The 21,907-nt window shown below is 47.9% G+C and overlaps 1 protein-coding gene across 5 annotated transcripts in view; it reads right to left on the bottom strand.

Annotated features, from left to right (window-relative positions):
* Positions 1-21,907, bottom strand: part of LOC121269419 (E3 ubiquitin-protein ligase ZFP91-like) — a 79,856-nt gene that overhangs the window by 45,487 nt on the left and 12,462 nt on the right. For 4 of the 5 annotated variants that reach the window (XM_041174036.1, XM_041174035.1, XM_041174034.1 and 1 more), the window contains exons 2-4: positions 18,741-19,093; positions 14,546-14,599; positions 6,096-6,127 (exon numbers count right to left, since the gene is read on the bottom strand). In XM_041174036.1, coding sequence (XP_041029970.1) covers positions 6,096-6,127; positions 14,546-14,599; positions 18,741-19,093 — 439 coding nt within the window. The remainder of the gene's footprint in view (positions 1-6,095; positions 6,128-14,545; positions 14,600-18,740; positions 19,094-21,907) is intronic. The other variant, XM_041174037.1, reaches the window with a different exon arrangement.

Genomic DNA, 21,907 nt, shown 5'->3' with positions numbered 1-21,907 from the left:
GTCCCCTGCCATTCCCTTCCCATATCCACAACACAGCCCCCTGCGATTCCCATTCCATATCCACAACACAGCCTCCTGCGATTCCCATCCCGTATCCACAACACAGCCCCCTGCGATTCCCATCCCATATCCACAACACAGCCCCCCGCGATTTCCACCCCATATCCACAACACAGCCCCCTGCGATTCCCATCCCATATCCACAACACAGACCCCTGTGATTCCCATCCTGTATCCACAACACAGCCCCCTGTGATTCCCATCCCATATCCACAACACAGCCCCCCGCGATTCCCATCCCATATCCACAACCCAGCCTCCTGCGATTCCCATCCCATATCCACAACACAGCCCCCTGCGATTCCCATCCCATATCCACAACACAGCCCCCTGTGATTCCCATCCTGTATCCACAACACAGCCCCCTGATTCCCATCCTGTACCCACAACACAGTCCCCTGTGATTCCCATCCCATATCCACAACACAGCCCCGTGATTCCCGCCCCAGATTAACAACACAGCCCCCTGCGATTCCCGCCCCATATCCACAACACAGTCCCCTGTGATTCCCATCACATATCCACAACACAGCCCTGTGATTCCCGCCCCAGATTCACAACACAGCCCCCTGCGATTCCCGCCCTATATCCACAACACAGCCCCCTGTGATTCCCATCCTGTATCCACAACACAGCCCCCCGCGATTCCCATCCCGTATCCACAACACAGACCCCCGCGATTCCCATCCCATATCCACAACATAGCCCCCCGCGATTTCCGCCCCATATCCACAACACAGCCCCCTGCGATTCCCATCCCATATCCACAACACAGCCCCCTGTGATTCCCGCCCCATATCCACAACACAGTCCCCTGTGATTACCGCCCCATATTCACAACACAGCCCCCTGTGATTACCACCCCATATTCACAACCCAGCCCCCTGTGATTACCGCCCCATATTCACAACCCAGCCCCAAGTGATTCCCATCCCATATCCACAACACAGCCCCGTGATTCCCATCCCATATCCACAACACAGCCCCCTGTGATTCCCATCCCATATCCACAACACAGCCCCGTGATTACCGCCCCATATTCACAACCCAGCCCGCTGCAATTCCCGCCTCATCTCCACAGCCCCCTGTGATTCCTGCCCCACGCCCATAACCCTAATCCCATACAACCCTAGAAAAGCAAAGGTGTAGAAAGAGGCCATTCAGCCCATCGTGCCTGCGCCAGCCAATAAAGAAACTATCTGTTCATTTTAAGTCCACTTTCCAGCGCCTGGTCCATAGCCTCGCAGGTTACAGCAATTCAGATGCAGATCCAGGTACCTTTTAAATGAGTTGAGCGTTTCAGCCTCAACCACCGACTTAGGCAGTGAATTCCAAACACCCACCACCCTCTGGGTGAAAAAGCATTTCCTCATGTTCCCTCTAATACTTCTACCAGTCACCTAAAATTTATGCCCCCTGGTAAGAGATCCCTCAGCTAGGGGAAAAAAGGCTTTCCTGTCTGCCCTATCTAGGCCTCTCATAATTTTGTACACCTCAATTAGGTCACCCCTTGGCCGCCTCTGTTCCAAGGAAAACAACCCCAAACTCTCTAATCTTTCCTCATACATGTAATTTTCAAGCCCTGGCAACGTTCTTGTAAATCTCCTCTGTACTCCCTCCACAGCAAATATGTCCCTCTTGTAACGTGGTGATCAGAACTGCACAGAAAATTCCAGCAAAGGAATTCCCTTGCGATTCCCGTCCCGGCTCCATAGGCCCATCCCATGCAATTTCCGTACTGTCCCCGCGTTCTACGTGATCCCTGTCCTGCCCCGACAGGCCGTGCTCCCTCTGCTTCCTGCCTGGTCTGAGTAGCTCCCATGCTTCCTGCCCCGTGCCCACATCATTTCTGCAGCCCCAGAGGTGTCCAGCCTGGCTCCACAGCACTCCCATCGCTGCTATTCCCAGCCTGGCACCATGGTATTCCCCACCGCCACCATTCCCAGCCTGGCCCCATAGTATTCCCCACCGCCGCCATTCCTAGCCTGGCCCCATAGCATTCCCCACCGCCGCTATTCCCAGCCTGGCCCCATAGCATTCCCCACCGCCGCTATTCCCAGCCTGGCCCCATAGCATTCCCCACCGCCACCATTCCCAGCCTGGCCCCATAGCACTCCCCACCGCCACCATTCCCAGCCTGGCCCCATAGCATTCCCCACCGCCACCATTCCCAGCCTGGCCCCATAGCACTCCCCACCGCCGCCATTCCTAGCCTGGCCCCATAGCACTCCCCATCGCTGCTATTCCCAGCCTGGCCCCATAGCACTCCCCACCGCCACCATTCCTAGCCTGGCCCCATAGCATTCCCCACCGCCGCCATTCCTAGCCTGGCCCCATAGCACTCCCCACCGCCACCATTCCCAGCCTGGCCCCATAGCATTCCCCACCGCCGCTATTCCCAGCCTGGCCCCATAGCATTCCCCACCGCCGCTATTCCCAGCCTGGCCCCATAGCATTCCCCACCGCCGCCATTCCCAGCCTGGCCCCATAGCATTCCCCACCGCCAACATTCCCAGCCTGGCCCCATAGCACTCCCCACCGCCGCTATTCCCAGCCTGGCCCCATAGTATTCCCCACCGCCGCTATTCCCAGCCTGGCCCCATAGCATTCCCCACCGCCGCTATTCCCAGCCTGGCCCCATAGTATTCCCCACCGCCGCTATTCCCAGCCTGGCCCCATAGCATTCCCCACCGCCGCTATTCCCAGCCTGGCCCCATAGTATTCCCCACCGCCGCTATTCCCAGCCTGGCCCCATAGTATTCCCCACCGCCGCTATTCCCAGCCTGGCCCCATAGTATTCCCCACCGCCGCTATTCCCAGCCTGGCCCCATAACACCCCCCCCCACCGCTGCCATTCCCAGCCTGGCCCCATAACACCCCCCACCACCGCTGCCATTCCCGGCATGGCCCCATAACACCACCCCCCCACCGCTGCCATTCCCAGCCTGGCCCCATAACACCCCCCGCTACCGCTATTCCCAGCCTGGCCCCACAGCAGCCCCACTGCCGCTATTCCCAGCCGGACCCCATAGCCTCCTGCAACTGAGTTCCTGCCCCTCGTCCCCATAGCCCCTGCAATTTCCAAGCTGTCCTCACAGGTCCGTGATTCCCGCCCTGTCCCCACAGCCCTCTTCGCTTCCCGTTCCATGTCCCCACGGCACCCATGATTCCCAACCAATATCCACAGCCCAGTCCTCTGCAATTTCTGCCCCACGGCCGCTGTCAACTCCCTTCCCATGACCGCAAGGCCCCCAGCGATTCCTGTCCCACAGCTCCCCTTCCCACGGTCCTCACTCTGCCCCCACAGTCAATTTGTTTTTCTCCACACTCTTGCCTTTTCCGCACAGCCCCAGGTTGAATGTTATCCCCATAATCCATGTTTCCTACAATTCTCTCCTATCCCGCAGAGTCACTGGGCAGTGATGAGGAGCATGAACCTTGACTGCTTTGACTGATTGAACCTTGACTGATTTCCTATCTCTCTCATCCAAGTGCTGCTGGACAATGATTAAGAGCAGGTCGCCAAGCTGATGGTCCTCTCTGTCTAGCCCAGAGCTGCACGTAGCAACGTTTGTGAAGCCAGGACGTAACCCCCAGTGACCCCCCCTCCGGCAGTGAGAACACTCCAGCTCTCCGTACGGCTGTCCTCAAGCTGCAGGATTGATGGTGTCGCACCACGTCACGAGAGGTGCCTCGTACCGTTAAGTAAGCTGACATTCCGAGACACCCTCCGCCCGACCACAAAGTGAAATCGGGGAGCGTCCAGCAATCTCGAGCTGCGAACAGGCTCGCGTTATAAAGCTGCCACGCTCCGCGATTCCGGATGCAGGATTGAGAGTGCGGAGAATGGACACATGGGGCAATGTACGGTGGCGTGTGGGGAGGATGGGGTGGAGGAGGGGAGTGTGGGGGCTGGTGGGGGGTGGTGGTGGAGGATCGGGGCTGGATAAAATGGGTGTTTGGGGTCATTAGGGGATGGGGTCAAGCAAGTGCGAGCGTGATGGAGAATTAGGGCGAGGCACGAAATAGCAAGCGCCAATTTAAAAAGGGGGTCAGAGGGGCAACCCCCTCCGTTTCCAAATGTCCCAGTGAAACCTTAAATAAAACAAAACACAAATGAAATGCTCAAGTATTGCAATGGATACAAAAATCGAGACTAAAGTTCCATTCTCCAGCACTGTCATCCATCACCTCAAAGGACAACTAAAGCCCATATTCCAGAGTGTGCAGGGGGGTGGATACAGACGTTCAGGAATGTCGCTGCCCTAATTCCGAATCGGGATCCGTGCAAAGAAAGCCCTGTCCCTCCCATCTCCTCCATCATTTTCTGCACCCTTCCCCCAACCACCTCCGGCCCCCACACACACACACACTCCAGCCCAGGTTTTAGTTGTCCTTCAATAATCACAATAATTAACAACGTCAAAACACAAGGCTCAACACGACAAAAAGTGCCGACAAGATGGCGCTCGCTAGCTGAATGGTCTTGCTAGTGAGCGGTGACAACATTGACAGCGAGATGAGGTGAACAAGTGATGGATGCAGTTACTGGAGGGGATGGAAGACAAGCTCTGGGGTCCCATTGCCTGCAGCAGCTGTGGTCTCTGCCACCGCAGGACCCCGCTGAGCCATACAGGCAGAGCGCCGCTGCCCTCCGGTGGCACTGGGCTGGTAACGTGGCATTAAACCTCCCCTTGCGACCGCCTTCCTGCCTCCTCAGGACTGTCGGGAAGTTTCCTCAACCCTTGTAACTGCTCTGCCCAAAAGGCAAACGCACTTAAACTACAAGGGATTCGAGATGAGCAAGAGAAACGAGCGTGCTGATGAGACAGGAAGCATTTCAAGAGCAGCATCCACCAAAATTCATGAGTCACAGAAGCTGGTTAAATAAGTCCCAATCGCCTGCCTTATCACCAGAGCCTGAAATTCTTTTTTTTTCCTTTTTAAGTATTTATCCAATTCCCTTTTGAAAGTTCCTCTTCCACCCATTTAAGCAGTGTATTTGAGATCACACCCTAAGTTGTCAAAAAAAATCTCATCTGGCTTTTTGTCAATTTTCTTAAATCTGTCCACTCTGGTTATCCGTCCTCCTGCCAGTTTCTCCCTATTTACTCCAGTTAAACCCCTAAATATTTGGAGCATGTCCAGAAATTTTCCTTCACCTTCTATGTTCTAAGGTTCTCCAGTCTCACCAAGTAACTGAAACCCCTCATTCAGGTACCATTGCTCTGCACCCAATCCAAGTCAGGGGCAGATAGATTGGCTAACAAGGGGAGTCAAGGGTTAGCGGGGATAGGCAGAATATGGAGCTAAGGCCACAATCAGATCAGCTGATCTTATTGAATGGCTGAATTGCCTACTTCGGCTCCTATTCGTATGTTAGCATATTCCACCTAAAGCACTATGCCAGATTTTTGCCAGCTGAGGTTAAACCCATGATTCACTGAAGTGTTAGGATAACTTCCTCCTTTCTTGAACTCCTTGTCACCACTCATGAAGATCCTGTGCAGTCTCATAGGAGCCTTTTCAGCTTGTCCCACACCTTCATGGATTAGTGCTTGCAAACCCTCCAATTTATCTGCTCTGCACCTCCTTTACACAATTTTTACTCTTTCATTGATGTTTCCTCACCTCCTTCCTTCCTAACTGCATCACACACACCCGGTAGTGCTGGCTGATAATGTCATGGACCTCAAACTATGCGGCAGTCCCTGAGCAATAATGTCAAACAGTGCAGCCCATTATTTCAATTGGTTGGAGCACCTCCAGCGCACATTCCTGCCAACGTCTCATTTCCCAACAGAAGCTTGGGGCTTAATGGGGCTCTGCCGGACGCGGCACAATGGGGTCCAGTTAAATGCCAACCGGACCTGCTCCTCTACCCTGGTACGGCATTGTGGTGGTACAGGGTTGCAACCTGGGAGCCCTGCACAAGCAGTGCCAACCGACGCCAGCAGTCTGTGATCTCAGGAGCTGACTGGAAGTTGGGGGGGGTGGTGGTGGGGGGTAATGAATGGAACGTGAAGTTTGCTTACCTCTGTGGGCAGCACCGAACCGCTGCAGATCTCTGTAACAAGAACAAAGAACAAGAGTGACGACAGGTGAGGCAACAATCAGGCATGACTGAACACAAAATCAAAATACAGTGAATGGTGGAAATCGGAAATAAAAAAAAAATGCTGGAAACACTCCTAAACTGCCAGGATCTGCAGAGAGAGAAAAAGGAGTTCACGTTTCAAGTCAATAAGTTCTGATGGAAAGTTACTAACCTGAAACATTAACACTCTTCCCAGGAGTGGCCAGGCCTGCTGAATACTTCCAGCATTTTCTGTTGCAATAAAAAACTTGAACTTATAAAAAAAAAATGCACTTAACAAGTGAGTTATCGATACAAACATTCTTGACACCAAGCCATAGTGAGAGAAATCAAGGCGGAGGAGCAAAAGCAGAGCCCGAAGCGACAGGCATTAAAAGGCAGAGCGAGAGAGTAAAGGGGTCTTTCTCATTGTTGTAAAACACACCACACTGAGGGAGCGAAGAGATGCTGTTCATTGCTGTAAAAATCCAGCACAGCATAAGAGCGAAGGGATTTTACTCGAAGAGCTGCACAACACAGGGTCATTCTGCCTTGTGCCCTCTCTCTCTGCAAGACCTCTACAATCTGTCTCATGGCCCTCCTAATTCCCTGCATTTTGGCACTTTGTTCCCCCCATGATTATATATCCAACTCCATTTAGAAGGTTGGAATTGCATCTGCTGCCACCACTCGTTCATGCAGTGCTCACCAGGTCGCAACGACCTGCAGAGTTAAAAAGGAAAAGTTTCCTCCCTCTCTCGCCGCTTGGCTTCAATCTATGTCCTCTGGTTATCGATGTTCCCGCCAACCAAACTAGTTTCTCTCTGTCTCCTTTGTCAAAACCCTTGATAATTGTGAACAAATCGAAAATAAAAAACCTCTCCATGATCTGCTGAGCTCTCACGGGGAACTCAAGAGATAGTGCATTCTGCCTCTTAATAAGACAACGGCTGATCTTCGACCTCCGCGTTGCTTCGCCACCTGACCCCCACATCCCTCGAAGTTTAAAAGTCTATAAACCACAGGCAAGCAACGTTCTGAACAACTGAGCATCTGGGGACCCCCCGGGGTAGGAACGCCAAAGATTCACAGCCCTCTGAGTGAGGGAGTTTTTACTCACTCTTAGGTCTAACCGACACCCTGATCTGCTCCCTAGGTTTCTCTCTCCCGCCAGGGGAAACAAGTCTCCTAGCATCGACATTCCCAAATCCGTTATGTTTCAATAGGATCAACAATCCCAGCTTCTCCTGTCGCCCCGGACAGCTGAAGCTCCTCATGCCTGGCACCATTTTCTAGTGAAGCTCCTCTGCCGCAACATCCTTACTCTAGCTGAGGCCTAACCAACGATGGGTAAGGGTTCCGTGTCACCTTGCTTCTTTAAGATGTGCCTCCATCTATGAAGCCAAGGATCCCCTTTGCTTTGTGAACAGCTCCACAAACTTAGCCTACTGTCTTCAATGAGTAAATGAAGATCTCATTTATCAAATCCCTTGAAAACCGTGCCTTTTAAGTTGTATCGCCAATAGTCATTTTGCCCAACATAATGCATCACTTTACGCTTTGCAGAATTAAATTTTATCTGTCTGTCATGTTCTTATAAATGATAAGTCCTTGAGCTTATTTACTGTATAAGACACAAGGCACCAATCACTCATAGGGGATTGGATAAACACCTTGTGGGTTCATTTCTTAAGATCAGGCACATGAGGACAGTCTTATGTTGTTGTAAAGCTTTGAACACTGGGAGCAGTTTGCTCTGCTGCTTAAAGCAAAAATGAAAGTAAAACTGGAACACACAATACATACATCATCTCCCTTCTAGTGCTGGATGCAGACACATGCTCAAATACTTCAAGGAATACAACACTGTGTGCCCTTTCCTGCAGTGTGTCCCCTTGAAGTCTTTTACCATCTGTTCATCGCATTTAAAAGCGTTGTGGCACCTGCAAACTTTAAAATTCTATCTTGCGCACCTAATTCCGGGCCACTGATGTACATCAGAAAGAGCTGTGGTCCCAGCACTGACTGTTGGAGGACACTACTGAGCACATTGCTCCAGTCCAAAAACCAATCATTCACAACTACTGTCTGCTCTCTTAATTGATACAAGAAATTCTTTCCACTCAGCGAGTGGTTAAGGTTTGGAATGCACTGCCTGACAGTGGGTGGAGGCAGGTTCAAATGAATTATTCAGAAAGGAATGAGAGACAGCTATCTAAAGAGGAAGAATGTGCAGGGTTATGGGGAGAAGGCGGGAGAATGGCACAAAGTAAACTGCCTATTCAGACAGCTGGTGCAGACATGGGCAGAGCATTAAACAAGAAATTACTGGAGCCTGTAACAAAGGAAATGTAACAATTGTAGGGGATTTGAATCTTTATTTAGACTGGGGCAATCAAATCGGCAATAAGTCTAGAAAATGAGTTTGTACAACGTTTCCATGGCAGTTTCTTGGAGCAGTAAGCAATGGAACTGATTAGGGGCAAAGTTATATTAGATCTAGTATTGTGTAATGAAGCAGAGATAATTAGCAATGTCATAGTAAACGATCCATTGGGAAATAGTGACCATAACACCATTCAATTCCAAGTTTGAAAATGACATATTCCGATCTCAAACAAAAAGCTTAAACTTAATCAAAACAATTACATAGGTGTGAGGGGAAAACTGGCTAAGGTTAATTGGGCAAATAGACAAAAAGGTATGGAGATAAATGAACAGTGGAAAATATGTAAAGCAACAATTCAAAATGTTCAACAAAAATACATCCCTTGAAGAACAGTAGCTCAGCAAGAAGAACCCATCCATGACTCACTCAGGAAGGTTAAAAGAAGCGGCTTAGAATGTTGCAAAAAAAATGTAGCAAGTTAGAAGATGGGTGTTTTAGAAACCAGAAAAGGGCCACCAAAAATTTTAAGGAAAAAAAATAGAATGAGAGTAAACTAGCCAGGAGTATAAAAACAGGTTGTATGAGCTTTTATAAGTATGTAGAAATGAAGAAAGGAGCTTAAGGAAACATTAGTCCCCTAGAAGCAGAGACAACAGAAATTATCATGGGGATTGAGGGAATGGCAGAGGCACTGAACAAATATAGTGTGGCTCTCTTCACAGTAGAAGACACAAGTTTTATACCAGGAATAGGCGATAACCTTGGGGCTGAAAAGAGTAAAGAAATTAGGGAAATTAATAACAGCTGAGGTAAAGTACTGGAGAAACTTTGGGAACTAAAATCTGACAGATCACTGGGACCAGGTGGCCTGTACCCCCGAGAAGAGGTAGCTGCAGAGCTAGTGGATGTGCCGGCTACGATTTTCCAAAATTCCTTAGAGTAAGAAACAGTCCCATTAGATTGGAAGTTGGCAAATGTTACACCGCTTTTCAAGAAAGGAGGGAGAGAGGAAACAGAGAATTACAGGCTTGTTAGTCTATCAGTTGTTGGGAAAATGCTGGAATCTGTTCTTAAGGAAGGCTTAACAATGCACTTAGAAGAGCATAGTATGATTAGAATGGGAAAACAGGATTTTATGGACAAGAAATCCTGTTTGACAAATTTATTAAGAGCTTTTTGAGGATGTAATTAGTAGGGTAGATAAATGGGAAGCAGTAAATGTAGTATACCTGGATTTCCAAAAGCCATTTGATAAGGAGCCACATAAAAGATTAATGGGCAAAATAAGGGCTTATGGGGCTGGGGGCAATATATTTCCTCGGAGAGAGGATTGGTTAACGGGTAGAAAACAGAATGGACAAAAATGGGGCTTTTTCCAATTAGCAGGCAGTAAATATTGGAGTGCTGCAAGGCTCGGTGCTGGGGCCTCAATTATTTACAATCGATATAATGACTTAGATGAAGAGACAGAGAGTAATGTATCTAAGTTTGCTAATGATACCAAGATAGGTGGAAAGGCAAGCTGTGGGGAAGACATAAAAATGCTCCAATGAGATGCAGACAGGTTAGGTGAGTGGGCAACAAAATGGCAGATAGAGTATAATATAGGGAAGCGTGAAGTTATTGGCATTGGTCATGAGATTAAAAAGCCAGGCTATTTTTTTAAAAGGTGAGAAACTTATAAGTGTTGATGTTCAAAGAGACTTGGGTATGATTGTACAAGGATTGCAGAAAACTTTCATTCAGGTGCAGCAAGCAATTAGGAAGGCAAATGGCATGCTGACCTTTATTGCTTTGGGATTGGAAGACACAAATAAAGAAGTCTTGCTACAATTGCATAGGGTTTTGGTGAGACAGCATCTGGAGCACCGCGTGCAGTTTTGGTCTCCACATTTAAGAAGGGATATACTTAAATTGGAGGTGGTACAGCAAACGTTCACTAGATTGGTCCCTGGGATAAGGGCTGCTGTATGTTGAGAGGATGAGTAAATTGGACCTATATTCCCTGGAGTTTAGAAGAATGAGAGGTGATCTCATTGCAACCTACGAGGTTCTGAAGGGGTTTGATAGAGTGGATGCTGGGAAATCATTTCCGCTGATCGGGGAATCTAAAACACAGGGCCACAGTCTCAGGATAAGGGGCCAATCATTTAGGACTGAGATGACGAGAAATTTCTTCACTCAAAAGGTTGAGAGCCTTTGGAATTATCTGCCTCAGAGAGTTGTAGGTGCTCGTTGAATACATTTAAGGCTGGACAGAAAGTTTTGGTCTCTCAGGTGATGAAGAGATATGGGGAACAGGCAGGAAAATGGAGTTGAAGCCCAAGATCAGCCATGATTTTACTGAATGGCGGAACAGGCTTGCTGGGCTGTGTGATATGCTCCTGCTCTTATTTATATGTTATGATGGGCCAAATGGCCTCCTTCTGCGCTGTAACATTTGTAATTCTGTGCTTTCTGCCCATTTAACTATTTTATATCCTTGCAGACAGACACTGCTCCTTTAATCCAATGAGCTAATATTTTGCCGACATGTCTAACATGTGGCACTTGTCAAATGCCTTTTCAAAGGGCATACGCACAACAAGCGCAGTACGCTCACAAACCCTCCATTATTTCATTGCAGAGCTCGATGCAGTTCGTCAGATGAGGTTTGCCTTCAATAGCATCCAATGAGCTGACAGTGCCCAGCACATGAGCGAATGGGTCAGACGACAGGGCGAGTAAATCAGAGGGTAAAACATGACCTGGCTGCCTCAATGCTTTAACAACCTGTCCACGCACATGCCCATTCAGTGAGGTAGCTCCACACATAGCGGAAGCACTTCGATGGAAGAAGCCCGGGGATAGTCAATGGCTGGCTCTGCAGGTAGGGTCAATATCTGATCCTGAGCGCTGAGGACAATAATGGCACTCGCCCAAACAGAGGCGTGCAGGCCATCATCACTGAATAATTCAACAGCAACTTATATTTACATAGCGTCTTTCAACACATTCAATCATTCCAAGGCACTTCATGGGACCGTTACCAAAGGAAAAAGCGACAGTGAACCACACAAGAAGATTTTAGGACAGGTGAGCCAGGGGTTTGGGCATATTGGTCGGTTTTCACAGAGGAAGAGTGAGAGGTGGCGCTTTGGGGTGGGGTGGGGGAAATGAATGGCTTTAGACAGCAGCTGAATGGCTAATGGTAGAATGAATAAAATCAGCCATGCAGAAGAGGTCAGAATTACAGAATGCAAAGGTCTCAGAGAAATGTAGGGTTAGAGGTAGGGAGGGCTGAGGATTTTGAAAAAGAGAATGAGAACGTTAAAAGTTGAGCTGCGGCCAGAGTGGGAGCCAATGTCGTTCAGCGAGTACAGAGGGTGATGGGTGAATGGGTTCTGGTGCGAGTTAGGATACAGGCAGCAGTTTTTCATGAGCTGAAGTATATGGAGCTGAACTTTTCTTCGCTCTCTCTGGGTTGGGAGCCCAGTGTTTAGGCTGGCAAACAAGTGGTCCCTTTGATCTCTCTAGTACAATAGCTTATTTAAGGAACACTGGCCCTGTTGTTATCCCATGCAAGATCCCATTATTTTCTGGAACCACAGCTTTGGGCCCTCCTTTAAAGGAACAGTGCTCCTTTTGTCGGCCTGCTGGCTGGAGATTGCTGCCTCCTGATACCACGTTTTTTTGGTCTCCTTTAACAGGCTCTCTATTGTTCATCATCAGTTCTGTTGCATGCTGCCACACTTAAAGGCACAACCCAATTCTTACCACCTTCAAAAGGTGTACTCCTGAGTGTCTCTGTTTCTGCACCAAGGCATAAATAACCAGTGATTTATAAAACGTCCTTGCTCTCATTCTCTATCAAGTATTGGGAAAGAGCCACAAGTAGCCTCAGGGCCAAGCAACTCATCTTCATACCATACCCTACACTGATGATAATGGATGAGGAATAAAAGATGCTGCATTTCTTTAGCCCCTTTCACAACCTCAAGACATCCCAAAGTGTTTTACAGCTAGGGAATTCTTTTGAGGCCTAATCACTGGAGCAATGTGGATCCTTGCTGCAGTGAATTGACACACAGCAAGCTTCCACAAAACAGCAACTGGTGATGGCCAGGTCATCCATTTTAGCGATTTTGTTTGGGGGCAGGGATAAGTGTTGACCAAAGACACTCTGGACAAGTCCCGTGTTCCGATATCTGCAGTCATAATACTAAAAAACAATGCAAATAGGGCATCAGGAAATCTACAAGATTCCGTAAACTGCTTCAGTACAGCTTGTTAACTTGGCATAAAGACCTATCATCATTGTCCAATGGTCCACTCTGTAAATAAACAACTTACATTTAGATAGCATCTTTAATATGGTAAAATGCTCTTCACAGGAGTAGATCAGACAAAAATTTCTCACAAGAAAAAATTCTTGTCAAGGAGGTATCTCGAAAGGAGCAGTTTTTTTTATATTCATGCATGGGGTGTGAGCGTTGCCAGCAAGGCTAGCATTTATTGCCCATCCCAGATTGCTGTTGAGGCGGTGGTGAACTATGGCAATCCATGTGGTGTAGGTGCACCCACAGTGCTGTCAGGGAGGGAGCTACCAGATTTTAATCCAGTGACAGTGAAAGAACAGTCTTAAATGGAGCTGAGAGGGGCAGAGAGGTTCAAGAGGGGTGTTCGGAAGCCAAGGGCCACGGGAGCTGTGGTCTTGCTTGCCAATGGCGGAACAATGAAAATCAGGGATGGATCAGAAGCCGGAATTGGAGAAGTGCAAAGATTTCACAGGATTATAAGGCTGGAGGAGGTAACAGAGATGGGAAGGAGAAGAGCCATGGAGGGATGTGAAAACAAGGATGAGAATTATAAAATGAGATAGTGCCGGACTAGGATCCAATAGAGGTGGGTGAATGGTAAGAATTAGGACACGGACAGCAGTGTTTTGGGGTGGGCTCAAGAATATGTAGGATGCTAGTCAGAGAGCTGAGTATTAGAATAGTCCAGTCCAGAGGTAGAAAAGGCCTGACTGCAAAACCTGGGGATGATAAACATCTTGGAAAACATTGTGTAAGATTAAGTGCCACTTTTATGACTTTACAACAGCAACTCCACATCTGATGTACATATTCAAATGTGAAGTGCTTTGGGATGTTCTGAGGTCATAAAAGGTGCTGCAGAAATATAAATGCAACTTTTAATTTTCTAAAATAGAAAAAGAGATAAATTAACACTCCATGGGCCAATGAAGAACAGGTAGCATAGATTTCTAAAAGGTAGGGAGTGGCTGATTCAACTCTTGAAATAAAGGATTATCAAATAAGGAATTCCGTGGATGATGTGCACATGGACGGTGAAAGACAGAAATCATAGTTATGGTTGGTGGACATTCTTCTCACTGGAGAGATATTGACAGTGGCATCCCAGCTTGATGGATATAAAGGGCACAGCAATAACATCTGTTCACATAAACAAGGGGCATGGTTTACTGAGCAGAGGATGCCAAGCAAACTTCATGTTAGATGCAGAGTACAGCTCCCTCTACACTTCCTCCCATCAAACGTACTCAGCACAGGCACAGCACATATTTGGAATGGAGTAAAGTTCCGACTATACAAATAAACCCAAGAAACAGAAGCAGGAATAGATACCGAGTATGAGAGTAAGGTGCAGAGCAAAGTCCGATCATACGTCCCAGGGCAGTTACAGCATGGGGTTAGTTATAGAGTAAGTTTCCCTCTGCAGTGTCCCCTTCAAACACACCCAGGGCAGGTACGGCACAGGTTCGATCCAGAGTAAAACCCCCTTTACACTGCTGGAATATACACTCCAACATCGGGTACAGCACAGCCACTTGCATTTCTACAGCAAGTTTCAAGTAGAAAGCCTATCCTGAAATGCTTCACAGAGGTACTACCTTTCATTGAAAGGAGGTTGCCGTACAGAAATAATGAGCCCCTTCTGCAAGTATGCGGGGTTTTGGAGAAAACACGGAGTACTGTGTATAGCTTTGTTTCTTACCTAACGAAGGATATACTTGCCTTAGAGGTGGTGCTAAAGGTTCACTAACAGGTTCCTGGGATGAGTGGACAATCCTATGAGGAGAGATCAAGTAGAATGAGTGTATATACGCTTGTGTTTGAAAGAATGAGAGATGATGTCATTGAAAAGCATAAATTCTTGGAAGGCTTGGCAAGGTAGATGCCAAGAGTACTTTTCCCTGCTGGCTGGAGCCTCAAGAACTAGGGTGTAGCCTCAGGTTAACAAGTCAGCCATTTAGGAGTGAGGTGAGTAGAAATTTCTTTATTCTGAGGATTGTGTCTGCTCAGTCGTTGAGTATATTCAGGACTGAGGTTGTTATTTTTGGCCATGAAAGAGTTTTGTGGAGCGGATGGGAAAGTGAAATTAATGATCATTAAAACAGTAAATCGTCTAAAGCGGGGTAGGGGGTTGCACAACGGGGGGCCACTCCCTGATAATACATGTTAGGTACTCAATGCAACCTGCTCCTTGATACTACACTGTGGACTGCCTGTGAAGGGGGTGGCTGTTAACACAGGAACATAGAATTACGCAGGACATACAGCACAAAAAAAAACAGATCATTCAGCTTTGTGCCTATGCTCTCCAGAAACCACCTCCAACCTAATTTCTTCGAACCCAGCAACATAATCAGCACATACTTTCCTCTTTTAACACCCCTTGGCCCAAAATTGCACAAGCATAAATGAGACATCTACTACTTTTGGTCTGGCTGAGATCAGCAAACTCAGCCAAAAGCAAAGATTGTTGACAATTCTCCGGGTTTCATGGAGTCATAAATTGTTACAGGAGGTGGCCATTTGGCCCATCGTCTCAATGCCAGGTCTCTTCAATAGCAAATCAGCTAGCCCCACTTTTTTTCCTTTATTCTTTCCCAGGAGGTGGGCGTTGTGGGCATCAGCGCTGGGATTGCAATTATTTACAAGATATATTAATGGCATGGATGAGGGAAGTGAATGTACTATCCCCAAGTTTGTGGATAACACGAAAACAGGAGGGAGGGCAAGCAGTGAGGCTGACACAGTCTACAGAGGGATATAGGTTAACTGAGTGGGCAAAGACTTAGCAGATGGAATATAATGTGGGAAAATGTGAGTTTATGCACTTTGGCAGGAAGAATAGAGCAGCCGAATATTATTTAAATGGAGAAAGACTGCAGAAAGCTGCAGCACAGAGGGATTTTGGGGACCTCGAGCATGAATCCCAAAAAGCTAGCACACAAGTACAGTAGGTAACAGGGAAGACAAATGGAATGTTGGCCTTTATTTCAAAGGCAATGGAGTAGAAAAATATGGAAGTCTTGTTAAAAATATACAAGGCCACACCTAGAACACTGTGAACAGTTTTGATCCCCTTATCTAAGGGGAGATACACTGGCATTGGAGCAGTCCAGAGAAGGTTCATTAGCTTGATTTCGGGTATGGAGAGATTTTCTTATGAGGTGAGATTGAGTAGATTGGGCCTGTACTCATTGGAGTTTCGAAGAATGAGGGGCGACCTTGAAAGATATAAGATTCTTAGGGGGCTTGACAGGTTAGATGCTGAGAGGTTGTTTCCCCTTGTGGGAGAGTCTAGGGCCAGAGGGCATAATCTCAGAGTAAGGGGTCACCCATTTAAGACAGAGATGAGGAGGAATTTTTTCTCTTGGAGGGTAGCGACCATATGAAATTCTTTACTGCAGAGGACTGTTGAGGCTGGGTTGTTAAGTATATTCAATTCTGAGATAGACAGATTTCTAATCAGTAAGGGAATCAAGGGTTATGGGGAAAAGGCAGAAAAATGGATTTGTGGATCATCAGATCAGCCATGATCTCAATGAATGGCGGAGCAGACTCGATGAGCCAAATGGCCTACTTCTGCTCCTATGTCTTATGGCCAGCATTTGATACCCATCCTTAATTGCCCTTGAGCTGAATGGCTTCAAGCCATTTCAGAGCACAGTTAAGAGTCAACCACATTGCTGTGGGGTCAGGACTCACATTTACGCCTACCAGGTAAGGGTGGCAGATTTTCTTCCCTCAAGGGAACCAAATTGAAATCAAATGGGTTTTTAACAACAATCGGTGACAGTTTCACAGTTACCATTACTGAGGCTAGTTTTCAATTCCAGATTTTTTTTTTTATTAACTGAATTCAAGTTCCATCAAGCTGCTGTGATGGGGTTTAAACCCGTATCCCCCTGGTCTTTAGCCTGGGTTTCTGGATTACTAGTCCAGTGACATTACCACGACGCCAACATCTGCCACTTCCCTGCTCTTTCCCCGTTGCCTCGGGAACTCACCCCCACCTCCCCGCTCCCCACCCCCCACCCCCCCCCACCCACCTCCCCACCGCCACCCCCCCCCAACCCCACCCACAACCTGCCCAGGTGCTTATCCAATTCCCTTTTGAAAGCTTCCACTGCGCTCTGAGGCAATGCATTCCAGACCCTAAAAACATGCCACGCAAAAAAGATCTTTTCCTCATATTACCGTTGCTTCTTTTGCCAAGCACCTTAAATCTGCATCCTCGTGACTCTTGTGCCAACGGGATCAAGTTTCTTTTGAGCAATTCTGTCTGGGTCTCTCATGATTCTGAAGTTCCTTTCAAGCATCTCAAAGGAGAACATAACCAACTTGGCCATCTTTTCTCCATCTACTTGAAGTTCCTAATTCTTACTTGTATTATCGATCTGATATCAGCCATCATATACATTTTCCTGCTTCACCTGATGCTCGAGACATCCCAGAACTCTGGGTTTGGCTGCCCTTCTCGTGGGAATCTACCTTGACTGAGCCCAAACTATTTCCTCTTTAAAAGGCAGCCCATTGGTCCATAGGAAGATAGGACTTAGGAGTAAGCCATTCGGCCCTTCGACCCTGCTCCACCATTTGATCAGGTCATGGCTGATCTGGTTGTGGTCTCACCTCCACTTTCTTGTCTGTCCTCCATAACCCTCCACTCCCTTGCCTATTAAAAACCTATCCAACTCAGCCTTCAATATATTCAATGGCCCAGCCTCCACTGCTCTCTGCAAAGGAGAACTCTGCAGAATAATGACCCTCAGAGAAAAATAATTCTCATCTCCAATTTTAAATTCATATTCTTAAACTGCATCGCTGAGCTCTTGTCTCCCCTTCAAGTGGAAACATCCTCCTGGTATCCACCTTATCAAGTCACCTCGGGATCAATAAGATCATATCTCATTCCTCTGAACTCTAGCGGGTATAGGCCCAACCTGTTCAACCTTCCTTCATTAGGTAAGCCCTACATTTCAGGAATGAATCGAGTGAATCTCCTCTGAAGTGCTTCTGAAGCAACTTTATCCGTTTTCAAATAAGGAGGCCAAAACTGTAGATGGTACTCCAGCAGTGGCCTCGCCAAGACCCTGTACAGCTGCAGTAAAACTTCCCTACTTTCATATTCCATTCCCCTTGCAATAAACGCCTACATTCCTTTTGCCTTCCCAATCATTTTCTGTACTAACTTCCCATTTCACTTTTGCTTGGGACAGCTTGTTCTTGACTCACTGAAATTGGCCGACCTCCAGTTTTGTGTGTTTACTTCAGATTGTTCTTTGTCCTTTGCCATAGCTCACCTAAACCTTATGATGCTTTGATCACTGAGTCCTAGAAGTCCATTTCACTGACCCTTGATGGGCTTGACCTATGGCATTCCAAAGAAACACACACAGCAAAGTCTCCTTCCACCTTGGGCCAGAAACATTTTGAGATCAAGAAGATTCTGCTGTACATAGATAAATAAACTCTTCCCCTCTCTATCCTTTATCCTATTACATCCCCAGCCTACATTCAGATAATTGAAGGTCCTCATTATCATTCCAATGTAGATTCTGTATGTCGTTGTAATTTCCCTGCAGATTTGATCCTCCTTATTTGTCCCACATGTTGGTGGCCTACAGGAAAGATCCACTGGTGTAACAAAACTTTCATTGTTTGCGTGGCTTGTGCACACATGGGAAGGGAAGAACCCCTTTGGTGTGTTTGATAACTGATCACTCTTCAAAATTGCAACTCGCACACGTTTGATTTGAGCCTTCACTGATTCTCGTTCTCCGCCTGGTGCACTGTCTCAGAACACGACTGCTTGCCAGTTGCGAACTCAAGCGGTTTCCATTCTGAACCACCGCAGGGCCCCTAGACACTCAGGGCCCCCCGAGCAGCTCACCCATCACCGGAAGTGGTCTCTACTTACCGGATCTCCATCGGCTCCTCGCCCTCCGCGCCGCCAAAGGTGAACGAGATGCAGCTCCGTCGGCGGGGATATTCCGACTTGCGCCTGCGTTGTGCCGGGGAAGCCCCAGGCCGGTCACGGGCCAGGCCCTGGAGCACTTTCGGCGGAAGCTGCTCTTGGCCCCGCAGGCCGGCCACCGACACCAGCACTTTTCCCGGCTCGTCCATATCCTGGCTCCAGCCCTCCGAGCGCAGCCACACCAGCCCGCCAGCCTGCCTGTCGGTACGGTCCCAATCCACCTCCTGGCACAGCACGGCCTCCTCTACCCGCTGCTGCTGCTCGTCTACAATCAGGATCCTCCGGTTCTCGGAGAACTAGAGAGAAAGATATACAGACAGCCTGTTATCATTAGTGTGGGAGAGGCATGAATGCATGAAAGATCAATGGGCACATCAGTCAACCTAGTCACTGGGTACATCACATAGAGGGATATCACGAAACGCAGTCAGTGGATAGAATAGCTGGCCGTATTTATTCAGGCTCTCACACAGGTGTTGGTGAGTGGGGAAATATTGGGGTCACACAGAACCTAGAGTATCTTCCGCTTACTCTTGATCTCTGAGTGCATGTTCCTGAATCAATCAGAATTCCACGTGTACCCACACCAGAGTTTGGAAGATGCCCATGGTGTAAATTTACACTGCCACTCCTTGTCTTCTTCCATTGAGCTTCACTGTACCAGGCACCACAGGGTGTCCGAAAAAATCCATTCCCCATCAGTTCGGGTGCACGCCTGAAAGCAAACCTGCTCCTCGACTGAAGGTGAAGTTGGATCTTGCAGGGCAGTGAACAAGAAGCCGTGGCTCAGCCCAAACATTCTCGGCTTTGCACCAGAAGGTCATGTATTTATACAGCCACTCCGAAGACTTGGGGCCATAATTCAGGCTGACACTCCCCGGCAATGAGCCAAGGGAGTAACACACGATCAGAGGGTCGGTACGAACAGGCCAAAGACCTGCATTTATAAAGCACCTTTCATGACCAAAGGACTCCACAAAGTGCTTCAGAACCAATGAAGTACTTTTGAAATGTAGTTATTATCGTAATGTGTAGAACATGGCAGCAACATTGTGCACAGCAGACTCCCACAAGCAGTCATGTCAGAATAACCGGATAGCCTTCTTTACTAATGTTGATTGAGAGATAAATGCTGGCCAAGACACTGGTGATAGCCCCCCTTGCTGTTGGTCAAAATTGTGCCATGGAATTGCTCTGTTCCTCCAGACACGGCAGGCAGGGCTGTGGTTTCACATCCCTTAAGACGGAACCCTCCCTCAGCATTGCATTGACGTGTCAGCTTTTTGATTTTGGTGCTCAAGCCCGAACTGGAATGTGAATCCACAAACTCCTGACACAAAGTCAAGTGGACTACCTATTACGCCAATGTTTGACACTATCACTGACAGAGCACTGCCCTGCCATAGGGGCAGTGCACACCATCAGAGAAGTCGCGGCCCATCTTCCCTCTCAATTGGGCATCAAAGATCCCATGCTGCTATTTTGAGGAGCAGGGGAGTTTGTCCAAGAGCCCCAATCAATATATATTACTAAATCAACACCCAAAACGATTTAGGTTTTTTTGATTATCAGATTGGTGGAATGCTGCTGTGCCGTCATGTTTATAGTGACCCCTCAAAACCAAGGTCCAAGCATTATGCCATTCTGCCCCATCAAACTCCTACATCAGGAGTCCCCAAACTGGATCGTGACCCAGTAGCGAGACGAGATTTTGGGGTCGCGAACTCTGAGGCAGCCATGGTGGCCGTGGAGCCTGAACACAGTTTTGGCGACTGCAAGGCCCCTTTAAAAGTTCTTCTTTTCCTCTCTGTCAGTGGAAATGACTTAATTGTCTGTTCTCTGAGGCTCGATTGGTGCTACATGCACAAAAATAAAAACGTGGATCTGCACTTTCTTTAGGGAAAATCCAGCAGATTAATAACCCTATCCCAGTCAACCTTGGGTCTCCAACACACCCTGCCTCCCGCCGCTCAATAACCCTCTCCCTTGCACAATTTTCACTCTTGGGCCATGACGTCTGAGACATTAGAATGGGATCACACCAGGAAAAGGTTCAGGGGCCACTGTCTCCAATCCTACACACACTAAGTTTTTCTTGTAATGTGTCGGTGATTTTCTTAAGTGCGCATGGTGTGCATGTGTGGTAACTTTGAGGCCGACTTGTGGACAGCTAGCCTCTTGCTTTGTCTGAGCTCTCAGCTTACAGGGATCGCTGCCCAAGGCCAGCACAATTCACAACAGTTCCCCTATCACAGCTCCAAGACTCTCTCACTGTATTGCAGCCTTGAGACCCACAAATTGCATCACAGCACTCTCTTGACCCTCACACTGCGCGACTATGCAATTGTCACAGCCCTGAGATCCTCTCAATTTCTGGCAGCAGCCCACATGGGAGAATGGTCAAGAAGTTAAGAGCCCATGGGATCCAGGGCAATTTGGCAAATTGGATCCAAAATTGGCTTTGCGGAAGGAGGCAGGGGGTGATGGTTGAAGGGGCAGGAGGCAGAGGGTAATGGCCGAAGGCTGTTTTTGCAATTGGAAGCCTGTGACGAGTGGTGTATCGCAGGGGTCAGTGCTGGGCCTTTGGAGGTTTGTAGTGTACATTAATGATATAGGCGTGAATATAGGAGGTATGATCAATGAGTTCGCAGATGACATGAAAATTGATGGTGTTGTAAATAGTGAAGAGAAAAGCCTTAGTCTACAGGATCACATAGATGGGCTGGTAAGATGTGCAGTGCAAAGGGAATTTAATCCTGAGAAGTGTGAGTTGATGCACTTTGGGAAGACTAATGTGGCAAGGGAACACACAATGAATGGTAGGATCCTAGGAAGTACAGAGGATCAGAGGGACATTGGTGTATATGTCTATAGATCCCTGAAGGCAGCAGCACAGTAGGTTAAGAAGGCATATGGGATACTTGCCTTCATTAGCCAAGGCCAATATGAGAGCAGAGAGGTTATGTTGGAGCTGTATAAAAAGCCAGTTAGGCCATAGTTGGAGGACTGTGTTCACTTGTGGTCACCACACTATAGGAAGAATGTGATTGCACTAGAGAGGGTGCAGAGGAGGTGCACCAGGATGTTGCCTGGGCTGGAGCATTTCAGCT

Source organism: Carcharodon carcharias, chromosome 24 (genome assembly GCF_017639515.1).
Source record: "Carcharodon carcharias isolate sCarCar2 chromosome 24, sCarCar2.pri, whole genome shotgun sequence".
NCBI lineage: Eukaryota > Metazoa > Chordata > Chondrichthyes > Lamniformes > Lamnidae > Carcharodon > Carcharodon carcharias.
The sequence above is the reverse complement of the archived record's forward strand: the minus strand, read 5'-3'. Positions and strand labels throughout refer to the sequence as shown.